A 12,318-nucleotide genomic window follows, 5' to 3' on the forward strand; every position below is an offset into this window, starting at 1 on the left:
GGGAAGGTTAACTGATAAACACCAAGACAGGTGAGGGTAACCCATGAGAATTATGTAAAATATTGTGTAATGAATTATTCAGAGGTGAATATAATATCTAGACCCACCAGCACAGCAAGGCTATGCACTCACAAAAGACTGTCAAAAGAACTGTTTTGCATAGATTTTGTTGGGTCTTAGTATATGGAATGAAGGTGATTAATAAAAATTATGGTGTATGAACCTTACTGAGATTCTTAGTAGATTACAATCAAGAGGATAGATACTGCTTCAGTTGTATTCCCATATTCCCAAAGAACCATAAAGAATTAAGAAGATGAAATGGGGGAAATACAGTTAGCAATAGTAACTGCAGAAAGAATTTTAAAGTAAGTTTCTTTTATTCATAAGGCCTCATTTCTCAAACACAAAAGGAACTAAATCAAATTTATAAAAAATAAGAGCCATGCCCCAATTGATAAATGATCCAAAGATATGATCTGTGCCCGAAGGACTATAAATTCATGCATAGCCTTTGACCTAATAACACTACTACAAAGCATTAATACCAAAAGAAATTTAAAAAAAAGGAAAATGACCTATGTATGCAAAAAATATTCATAGCAGCTCCCTTCTAGAGCAAAAAAAGAATAGAAACTGAGGAGATGCCCATCAATTGGGGAATGGTTCAATAACATGGGTATGTGTTTGTGATGGAATATTATTGTTCTCTAGGAAATGATGAGCAGGATGCTCTCAGAAAAAAAAAAAAAAAAAAAAAAACAGCTGGAAATTCCTCCATGAACTCAAGCAAAGTGTTCTGGGATGATCAGCTGTAAATGACTTTGCTATTCCACAATACAATGATTCACAACTAATCTGAAGGACTTATGAAAAATCCTATCCATACCCAGAGAAGGAATTGATTTTGTCTCAACACAAATTGAAGCATTCTTTCTTTTTCTTTCTTTTTTTAAACTTCATTTTCCTTGAGGATTTTTATTCTTATTAGGGTGGGAGATCTATGTTTTCTTTTGTAACATGACTTTAATGAAAATGTTTTGTATAACTTCATATATGGTTTTCCATATTGTGGGTGAGGATAAGGAAGAGAACCTAGAACTCAAAAAATTTAAAAACAAATGTAAAAAACAATGTTTTAAGTATAAGTAAGAAAAATATTAAATAAAAAAAAGAGTTAGGGTATATAGACCAAGATGACAAAAAGTACCCTAGTTTGATTTGATGAGACAAGTACTTAATTAGATAAGAGGCAGAGCAGGGGTAATCAGAACACATGGTTAACGAGTACCCCCCAATCAAAAGTAACTTGATAAGAAGATATGGGCTTTTCTTGGAAAAGGATGTCTTCTATGGAGCTAGCCATATGCCCTGAAACCTTGATAAGACAAAGGGAACTTTTAATTTAGCCTAGGGTCAAATTCAGCCTCTCTTTGGAGGTATTAGCCTCCCCATAACCTAGAAGGATGAGTTGTGATCCTCCCTGCCTTTTAAAATTTATTATTAATTGTTACAACTTGAATTCAGATGCCTAGTAATGGAGACCTGGCTGACTTGGGTTCAAGTCACTTTAACCTCTCAGTGCTCCAGATAAAAGAAGTCAAACTCAAATAGAAATGGAACCTTGCTGGGTGCATACTGATCATCTCTATTTTACTGTATTTGTTGTTGTTGTTAATCCTTCCCCAAATACATTTTAATCTAGTTCTAGTTTTTTTCTAGTGGCAAATCTGATACCCCTGCTCTAGGCAACTAAGACCACAAATCACAGAGAAGATACCATACTATATCCCACAGAGAGGCTCCTTCCCCCCCATCACTATTCTACTAAGATTTATATGTTTCTCTTTGCCCACAGACAATTGGGCAGACAATACTGGCAGCATTAACCCCATTTTGTAGCTGGAAAAACAGGCTCAGAGAAATTAAATGACTTGTTTATGGTCAAAGCAGAGCCCAAAGTCAGACCCAGTTTCCTGACTGTGCATTTCTTCAGATTGTTTCCCTCCTAATATCTTTTACTAAGCTAACTGTTCAAGAGTTTAATGAAGTTGATAGGAAAGTCTGAAGTTATTTATCAGCAATTCGTAGCATTCAATTGATAAATAAAATTGAACAAACATGTAGTATAGAAAATGGTAAACAAATAACAAATGATTATCAATGAAAGATGAAACATAGCTGATATTAAATTATGTTATAAGACTTGTCAAAAATTTAATACCTTGGGAAGGATGATCTCTCTCTTTCCAGATATTCTCCTAATGCTTTTTGGATCTTTCCAAGCAAGTCTGCCAGCCTCTCCAAAGACCTCTGCACACCCTGAATATTCAGAACATCCATAACAAGGGGGGATTTTGATACCTTTTTCATTAGTGCCAAAAACTCTGTACTGATGCTAAAAGTGCAATGAAAAAAATAAATTAGTTTGTTTTTTTAAAATAAAAGCTTAAGATGAGGTCAAGAATAACTATTTCTATGTCTTCATTTTGAGGAATCGTGATTTCAAAACACACCTTTGGAATCTTTGGGTTTCCACTGGCAGAAGGTGCTTAATATCAGCACTGCCTGTAAAGATGCCTTCAAGATAGACCCAGCGTCTCTGAACATCAATCCACACATCAAAGAGAGCCATTATTCGATTCAGCTTGTCTTCCCAGCTCAAAGCATCCTCCTCAAAAACCTAATTATAAAAAAGTAGCAGGGAATTAATTGCTAACCTTCAGAATTCCACCCACATTCCCACCTAGCAGTCTCTCTGATAGTTGCATGGTAATTTAGAATTCATTCTTAAATGTTAAAAGTTCCACTCATTATTATGGACTCAAATTTAATAGGCCTCTAATCAAAAGTTCAAAACAATGAGGATCAATAGTTATGTGAAAATGTGGCTGGTGAAACGATAAAACTGGGGCAAAATAATAAGGTACCTTGTAATATGGAGATAACTTCATGGCAGAGACGCTATTGATATGTTCTTTGACTTTGTTGAAAAGGTCATCCCATCCACGAATCAGGCGACACTTATTCTGATAGTTAACCAAATCTAATTCATAGGTATTCCACACTTCTCTAATCTGAATTTAAATGACAAAGGAATATCAGTATTTGAGTATTCAGCTTCATGAGTATTAAAAAGTTAGGAAGATTTAAGAAAAGATATAATTGTTTGTTATTGTCTGTTGCAAAATGTCAAAATTATGCTTCCCACCTCACTATCCCTGTCATAGGATATATTTAGTAAATACTGAATATTTTCTAACTCTATAATTCACCATATCACGCCATTGCTAGAAGCTTAATGTTGCATTTGATTTGGTTTTGTATCTTACAAAGCCCTACATATATATATATAACCTCATTTAATCCTAGTTACTCTATAAATTGATTAGTACAAAGGTTCCTGTCTTAGAGATGCGGAAATATGCTCCAAGAAATTGCAATTTGCCTAAGGTCACATAGCGAATATGCAAGAGACCAGATTCCAAGTTAGAATTTATGGCTCCAAATCCATAGTACCATATTATCATCATACTGAACAGAAGCCTTCCAATTTTAATGTTTACCTGTTTCAAAAATTCTTCCAAAGCCATTTCCCCTTGTGCTACAAGTAGGACATCTTTGACAACGGCTTCATTTTTCTGCAGGTCAACATCCCAGATCTGGCCAAGGGTCAATTCAGATACAACCCAATTAACATGAAGTCTCTTCATCAGTTGCTTCCAATGACGATCTTTAAGCGCCTCCGATTTCAATTCAATCACCAACATGTTGATCTACGACAATACATTTACCCATGAATATAAGCTTCTAATACATTCACCCATGAACATAAGCTTCTAACACAATTTACTGCAATTAAGAAAATTAAAGTGGTACCTACTTTCATGTAGCCTTTAAGAAGTCTCTGAACAAATTCATACGAAGCATATTGCCGTAAACGTGCAGGGAAGTTTTTTAGCTGGTTCAAAAGAGCATCTAAATTTTGTCGAAGCTAAGAGAAAAAAAGTTAAGTTGTTTTTTAGCTAATCAACAAACCCCTTTATGTGACAATGGTAAAGTGATTCTCTATAAAACTTTTACACACTATTATTACTGAATTCTAAGTTTTAAATTAGTTTTAATAAGCATCTAAATAACCAAATTTAGTCTACAGAACATAAATTACATTTTGCTAACATTCAATATCATTTAAGTCCTTAAATAAGTCTTAGGCTGAATCTGTTGCACAAAATTACACAGGGATATACAGTTAAAAGAAATATACCTTTCGTGGTTGTACTGAAACCCAGGGTTGCTCCTTCATTTGATCAATTTGCTCCCAGACTTTAGAAAGTTCAGACCAAACACCTTTGAGATCTTGTAACTCTTCCAAAGCCACCTATTATGAAAGAAGCAATTCTATTTAAGGGACAGAAAACAAAAGTCTCTCCATAGTGGATAGTGATAAAAATATGTAGTTTATACCTGCACACGTTCCTCACTGCCACTGAGAAGCCCTGTATCTGTGAGCTCCAGAGCTTCTTTGGCCTTGGCACATTTTTCACGATCATCCTTGAGTCTCCCAAACTTTCCTTCATAGATAGTAAGTGCCTGAAGAGCCTCCTCTGGGCGAAGATTGCCCTAAAATAGGTTATGCCAAAATGAAAATAAATGCAACGCTAAGGCTCAGGGTAGAAAGTTAACATTTGTTGCTTGGAAATTTGAATACTTACAAATAAAATCAATCATTTTAAAATGTGCTCCTGAAAGTAATAAGTCCAGAGAGACTTCACTTTACTCTAAACAAATATCTATTTATTTGTGCCTTCTTGTTTAAGATAAAAAATGTACTTAAAACACACAAATAGAAAGAATATAAAATATCTAAGTAGGTTCAACAAGGTGCTATATTTAGCCTCTAGGAGAAAGTAGAGTTAAATTTATATACAAAAAATTTAAGTAAAAGATTATCAAGAAGTAATGGGCTATCTTTAATATGCTTTTAAAAATTTGGGGACTTAAAAAATAAATTCTGTATACAAGAATTGTTAAGTAAAGTATTAGAGGGAATGAGTAAGGAATAATTTTTCTTACCTAAAATACCATTTTTTGAATATAATGACTATAGCTACTGTACACTTTTCTTCCATCTTTTTGAAATGATTGTGTAAGACTAAGAAAAACATTCCCATTTTTCTCAATTAAGAATACAAGTTAAAAATTTTAATTTACAATGTAAATCTTTAAAATTCCTGAATAGCAAGGTAATATATTTTTAAACTCATGTCCAGAATTATAGATATTCATGACTACACTTTCTGCCAACTCCCTCCACTACCATTCTGTTGCATCTTATGAGTTTCAGTATTTGGGTTAATATCCTTCAAATACTCTGGACTTCCAGTTAATTAATCTCCTCTAATTTTTATCTCTACTCAAACTCATCCAACAACATGGATAGTTGTTGGAATCCTTACAAAGTGTTAAGTCATTAGAGTTGATAGAGACAATAATTATCTAATTTAGCATGGTTCAGTATGATTGATCTGATCCTAGGAGGAGATGTTATGAGCCAGAATTTGAAACAACATACTAAATAGAACTGATAGAAACAATGCTTGTGTTCACACCTTTAGAGAGCTCATATAAGCAAGAAGCTCTTAGGGCCAGAGAGCACTCTGGGAGGAAACCCATAATCCCACTCTTGGATCCCACAATCCCACTCTCGGAGAAGGAGCATAAATAAAGCTTCAGTGAGCCAGTCGAGTTAGTTCAGGAGAAGCCCTCTCTCAGAAGTGCAACCAGTTTCATTCATCCCACCGTGGTGGCTTGCCTCCTGCACTTCCCCCACTGAGACGAAGGCTGGTCTGAAAGGCTCTCCAGAAAACTCAGCCCCAGGCAAAGAGACAAGACTTGGAAGGAGCACTGGGAGATTGAGAGCCAGAAGCCCTCTCTCAGAGGCAAGAGAGATTCATTCCAACTTTCACCTTGGTGCTGGCTGGAGATATTTGGAATGGTGGCTGGCCTTCTGCACTTCCCCCACTGAGACCAAAGCTGGTCTGAAAGGCTCTCCAGAAAGCTGCCCAGCCCCAGGCAAGGAGACAAGAGATTCACTCCATTTTCCACCTTTGTGTTGGCTATAGGCTGAAGGACAAACCTTTGGATTTGGAGACATTCGGAGGGAGCTCTTGGAACCAAGCAGAAAGATAGGCCTCTAAGAAATACTAACCAGGCTATTTTGGAGGAAGCAATAAAAGATCTGAACTTTTATCACCTGGCTGCGTTTGGAGTAATTATTACTTTTAACCGAAACTAAGGTTGCCTCCAGAAAACCTCCCCAAGAAACCTGCTCCCAGAGAGAACCATTATATTTTAAAGAAGAAGAACACCACAGATAGTCACATCTTACACCTTATCATATAAGACTATCTATGATTTTGAAGTCTGAAATTCCTTTCCCTTATCATAAATGCTCCCTTTCCTCCTACCACTTTAATGCCAATCTTCTCCAACTCTAGGTTGCTTGCCTTCTATTCCTGGATGCAATGCAACAAGCTGCTAAAGGAAGAAGCCCCAAAGCTACAAGGACTGGCTTTGTTTCCTAATCTCAATTAGGCTCTCAGTGATGCAACATACTTTTTTTAGTTGATTATCATACTACCTGAAGCAATTATTAAAAAATTTTCATCTCTCCTCAGGCAGAGCTCTAACATATCTCCCAACCCTCCACCAGCAAATGACTTTACCTCCAAGATAATGAAAGCTATCTCTTAATGGCATTTTTAATCTCCATAATTCCATGCCTGAAAACATTTCTACATTATTCTTTAATCTTTCCTCTTTTGCTATATAGGCTCAGAAAATGCAATGTCTTCTCTCTTTGCCAAAGTTACTCATTCCACATATATTCTTGATCACAGACCTTTCTTTCTCTTCTCAAATCTGTCCCATCAAATATTCCCTTTCTCTTTCTCTATTGGTTCTTTCTTCATTTTTTATCCACATATTCACCCTTTTGCCATTCTCTACAAAACACTCACTTGATATTCTACCAACATGCAAGCTATCAACACATATTTAATTCTCCCCATCCACTGCTAAACTCCTTAAGAGAGAAGATGCAACAATGACTGTCTCATTTTTCTCAGCTCTCTGACATCTAGATTCCAGTCCCTACCACTCCATACAAACTGTTTCTCAAAAGCTAATAAGGGTATCTTTAAATGGCCTATTTTTGATTCTTATCTTCCTTAATCTTTCTTTAACTTACCAGCCGGGACCTTCTCCTAGACACTCTCTGAACTCAAATTTTGCACTTCAGGTCCCACAGATTGGTCATTTAAATCCTATATCTCTATTACCTCTTCTTTCATCTTCATTAACATAGATATCACCTGAAGTCCAGGGCCTTTGGACTTGATCATTTATTACTATTTATTACTATAGTAATAAATTCACATAGTAAACATTAATTAAATGGATTTTTATTTATTTTCATTCATTCATTGGCCTTGATTGGTATCTATTCCAAAATTCTTTGCCTTTTCCAATCTCTTCTCCATAGCTGCCAAAATGATTTTTTAAAAATATAATAACTTTTTATTGACAGAACCCATGCCAGGGTAATTTTTTTTTTTTTACAACATTATCCTTTGCACTCGCTTCTGTTCCAATTTTTCCCCTTCCTCCCTCCACCCCCTCCCCTAGATAGCAAGCAGTCCTATATATGTTAAATATGTTGCAGTATATCCTAGATACAATATATGTTTGCAGAACCGAACAGTTCTCTTAGTTGCACAGGGAGAATTGGATTCAGAAGGTAAAAATAACCCGGGAAGAAAAACAAAAATGCAAATAGTTTACATTAATTTCCCAGTGTTCTTTCCTTGGGTGTAGCTGCTTCTGTCCATCATTTATCAACTGAAGCTAGGTTAGGTTTCTTTATCAAAGAAATCCACTTTCATCAGAATACATCCTCATACAGTATCATTGCTGAAGTGTATAATGATCTCCTGGTTCTGCTCATTTCACTTAGCATCAGTTCATGTAAGACTTTCCAAGCCCCTCTGTATTCATCCTGCTGGTCATTTCTTACAGAACAATAATATTCAATAACATTCATATACCACAATTTACCCAACCATTCTCCAACTGATGGGCATCCATTCAATTTCCAGTTTCTAGCCACTACAAACAGGGCTGCCACAAACATTTTGGCACATACAGGTCCCTTTCCCTTCTTTAGTACAAAATGATTTTTCTAAAACACAGGTCTGAACATGTAATTTCCCTATTTAAACTTTACAAATTCCAGTTTAGCACAGAAAACCCTTTATAATCTGGCCCTGGTCTACTTTTTTTTTTTTTTTTTAACTTCACTATATCTATTACTCCCTGTCATGTACTCTTGGTCCAGGCAAATTAACTTCTTCACTGTGCAACACATTCTTTCCACCATCTTTCAACTCAATATACTTTTGCATAGAGTGTGCCTTCTCCTTCCCCCAGATCATGCCCTCTTCAGTCTGATTTTTAGAATCTTTACTTAAGGATAAATCTTTAGCCTGGAAAGATTTACATGAACTGATGGCTGAGTGAAACAAGTAGAACCAGGAATACATTGAACACAATAACAGCAAGAATGTGTGATGATTAATGATTAACTATGAAACAACTTTTTAGCAATTCAGTAATCCAAAGTAATCCCAAAAGACTTCAGACAGAAAATGCCATTTGCAGACAGAAAAAGAACTAAGGAGATTGAATGTAAATCAACACATGCTATGCTCACTTCTTTTTTCTGTTTTTTTTTTTTGTTTTTTGTTTTTTTTTTTTAATCTCTCCTATGGTTTTTCCCTTTTGTTCTGATTTTTCTCTTAAAACATGATTCATAAAGTAATGTGTATTAAAAATAAATTTACTAGAAAATAATAAATCTTTAATATTAAACCTCTTGAATTTTTATTTTCCTTTAAAGCTCATCTCAAGCATCATCTTTTTTTTTTTTTTTTGCTGAGGCAATTGAAATTAAGTGATTTGCCCAGGGTCACACAGCTAGGAAGTGTTCAGTGTCTGAGGGCAAATTTGAACTCAGGTCCTCCTAATTTCAAGGTTGGTGTTCTATCCATTGCACCACCTAGCTGTCCCCTAAAGCATCATCTCTTAGATGAAGTTTTCCTGATCCCCCTTACTGATAAATACGTGACCTCCACCCCCCTCAATGTTCTATTTATTTTGCACATATTTGTAGATGCTATCTGTCATTTCTCCCCACAGACCTGGAGGGCAAGGACTACTTTATTTTTGTCTTTTGTCTGCTCTATTAGGGACTTAATATTGTCAATAACTTGTCAATAAAACAGGGTCTAGTACAGCACATAATCAGTAGCACGGCAGATAAAGTGCCAGGAAGATCTGAATTCAAATCTGGCTTCAGACACTTACTAGCTATATAACCCTAGGCAAGTCATTTAATGCCATTTGCCTCAGTTTCCTCATCTGTAAAATGATCTGGAAAAGAAAATAGCAAACCATTCCAGTATCTTTGTCAAGAAAATTCCAAAACAGGCCACAGAAAATGAGATACGACTGAACAAAGTGCATGTAATGGGTGCTTGATAAATATAGCATGGCTGAACTGAAATGCTGGTTGGTTGACTAGCTGAACTGTAATAACTAATAAAGTATTAAGTGAAGCCTAATACTTAAAGCTATCAAAAGTCTGAATTAGACAATCTCTAAGGTTCTTTCCAGTGCTAATGTTCAATTAAGGTGTTATAATTTTTCTAAGCTCTAATGAAAGGTGACTCACTTTCTCCACTTCTCTTTAATCCCATTTGTCCCCTGAAAATAAGGACCAGAGGTTTAAAAGCTCACAGTTTTCAATTGAAGTAAAAGGTATATCCAAGAGATGATTTTCAAATTTCCCTCATGGAGCTACCTATCACCTTTTTCTCTAGGTTTCTCCTAGGGGTAGAATTAGCTTCAGTACACAAAGCAGCTTTTGGATATAGAAGCTTTACATATTGTATAGAAAATCATAATGTGAAATTTTACCCCATGCTTATAAGGAATTTAGAAAACACTTGGACCACCAATTTCAATTGTTTACTTTAAATAACCCTTTTCTACAGTAGTAAAAGTAGCCAGCTAAAAGGAATAAAAAACAAGAACATGCAATTTAGGTATGTGCAGGGCTTATGCCAGCCATATACTGAGGATTAACTTTAACAGAGGGGAAGATGACAGCTGAGTGGGCCTGAGAAAGGAAGAAGGGTCATGGAGAGTGGAAAAAAAAGAAGGGATGGCTTATCAAATATAAAGTCATGTATTCCTGAAGAAATTTGGCATTTTAGGTAGTGCTATACAATGCAAGCCTATTTTCCACAAGGGGCTAGATGGAGATAAGTGGTTCAATAAAATATTTTGATAAATCTAGGTTTCTACTCTAAACGGGCACATGCTTACACACATACACACACACGACTTACAGTAACAGGTTTTGTTTTTTCCCAATCTGTGAGTAAATCTGTTGTTCGGCTCTCCACTGCTCTATCCTCTTGGACAATCTTCATCTGGAGGTTGGCCACTTGTTGCTGAATGGCAGAGTCTTTGCGACGCATGATATCATTGAATGCTCCCCATTCTCCTTCAATATTATCAATGTATAACCATGATGGAGGAAACTGGAACCTTTGCTTTTCAAGCAAGCGCTGGCCATTGCGGTAAAGCTTTTAATTTAAGAAACAAAGATCATCATGTACTTCTTGAAATATAAATAATATCTTTAGTACAACAGATGCACATGACCACACAGTTTAAACCAAGATAAAGGATATCTTTTATGACTTTAATCTTAATTCCCATAGTTTAACCAACCATTCACTATTGGTGGTCTTGACCAAATGATCATAGATTTCCTTGATATTGACTACGTTAAAGGGTATTTGAAAACTGTATATTGGCCTCCCTCTTATTTTAAACCTCAAGAATATTTGTATTTGATTATTTTACTATCAACAACTACAGTAAAAATGGCCAATTCTAAGAAAATCCTTAATAATTGAACTTACATCCTCAAAAAATAGCTGAGATAAATTACAGAAATAACTTTCAATAAAGATAAATATTGTTGGTCTGTCTTATAAAAATTAAACTATTCTCATGCAGCCATGAACCACCTTACCTCAACTTGTTTCTCAAACTGCTTGATCTTCCGTTTTAAAGACTGAACATATGTTATAAATGTCACAGCATCAGATGTGCTAGCTGTATCCACAGAATGTTGTTCTAATTCTTGTCGAGACTGTTAAAAAAAAAGTACAGTAATTTCAATATGAAAACAAAGTTATGTATGTAGACTAATCAATATTACAAAAATTACATCTTACCTTTGAGATCTGTGAATGAAATTCTGACATGTTTGTCCCCAGCATTTGTCCAAACTTACTGAGGACCTCTTTATGCCAAGAATCATACTTCAAATTCACCTTAGATTGTACCTGTTAAGAGAATAAGATTATAACATTTAGCTTTGTTTTAGAAGTTTATGTTTCAGTTACATTTTATACAAAATAAATTTGGTCTTTTGTGAATTGTCCCCAGCTTTTCAATAATACAACTTACCTTGCCATAATCTATAACTACTGGTCCAAACTCTTTCTTAGTTTCTGCATTGTCAAAAGTTCCTCTGGCTTTTCTGATTTGAACCAAGAGAGCTTGCCATTTATTCAGATCTTCTCCAAGTCTATTGTAGATGTTCTCAGCCTGCATATCCCATAAACACTGATACTGAAGCCAAACCTGGAAATATAGAAAATGACTAATTAATATTGTTAAAAATGTTCAGAAACTAGAAAAAAACAGAATAGCACTGGGACCAAAGAGTTGGCTTTGGAAGCACAAAGACATGAGTTCTAATTATTCCCTGACAATAAATGGCTCTGGTCACTTAAATCTCTCAGTGCTATAGACAATGTTCTAAGATTCTAAGTTGCAGAAATGTGCCAACCTGCAGTAGTGCAGAGTTTCTTTACATGAGAGGTGCCCTATACCAGTAAAGCATAGGTCCAGATCCTATCCACACTTGGAGAAAAGTATCCAAATCCCATTCTCTTTTTCCATAAAGAGAGTTTCCAACGCATGATAACTGTGAATGCTATCCATTATTCTTCAATATTGTTGTTGATGTGTAAACCAAAATGGAGGAAACTAGAACTTCTGCTTTTCAAGTGTGAAAATTTCTTCTTGTAACACAGATGATTTTTGAAATACAACAGATACTTATAATGCTCTCAATTTCATAGCTTAAATCAAGTTAAAGTCTATTACTGACTC

General features: G+C 35.3%; 1 protein-coding gene across 1 annotated transcript in view; it reads right to left on the bottom strand.

Annotated features, from left to right (window-relative positions):
- Positions 1–12,318, bottom strand: part of DYNC1H1 (dynein cytoplasmic 1 heavy chain 1) — a 96,194-nt gene that overhangs the window by 51,462 nt on the left and 32,414 nt on the right. Inside the window, 11 exon segments of the mRNA XM_051978352.1 lie at positions 2,225–2,398; positions 2,517–2,683; positions 2,931–3,077; positions 3,567–3,776; positions 3,884–3,994; positions 4,268–4,381; positions 4,468–4,623; positions 10,473–10,712; positions 11,168–11,287; positions 11,373–11,483; positions 11,608–11,784. Of these exon segments, the coding sequence (XP_051834312.1) occupies positions 2,225–2,398; positions 2,517–2,683; positions 2,931–3,077; positions 3,567–3,776; positions 3,884–3,994; positions 4,268–4,381; positions 4,468–4,623; positions 10,473–10,712; positions 11,168–11,287; positions 11,373–11,483; positions 11,608–11,784 (1,727 nt within the window).

The sequence above is a fragment of the Antechinus flavipes genome, chromosome 2, assembly GCF_016432865.1.
Source record: "Antechinus flavipes isolate AdamAnt ecotype Samford, QLD, Australia chromosome 2, AdamAnt_v2, whole genome shotgun sequence".
Lineage (NCBI taxonomy): Eukaryota > Metazoa > Chordata > Mammalia > Dasyuromorphia > Dasyuridae > Antechinus > Antechinus flavipes.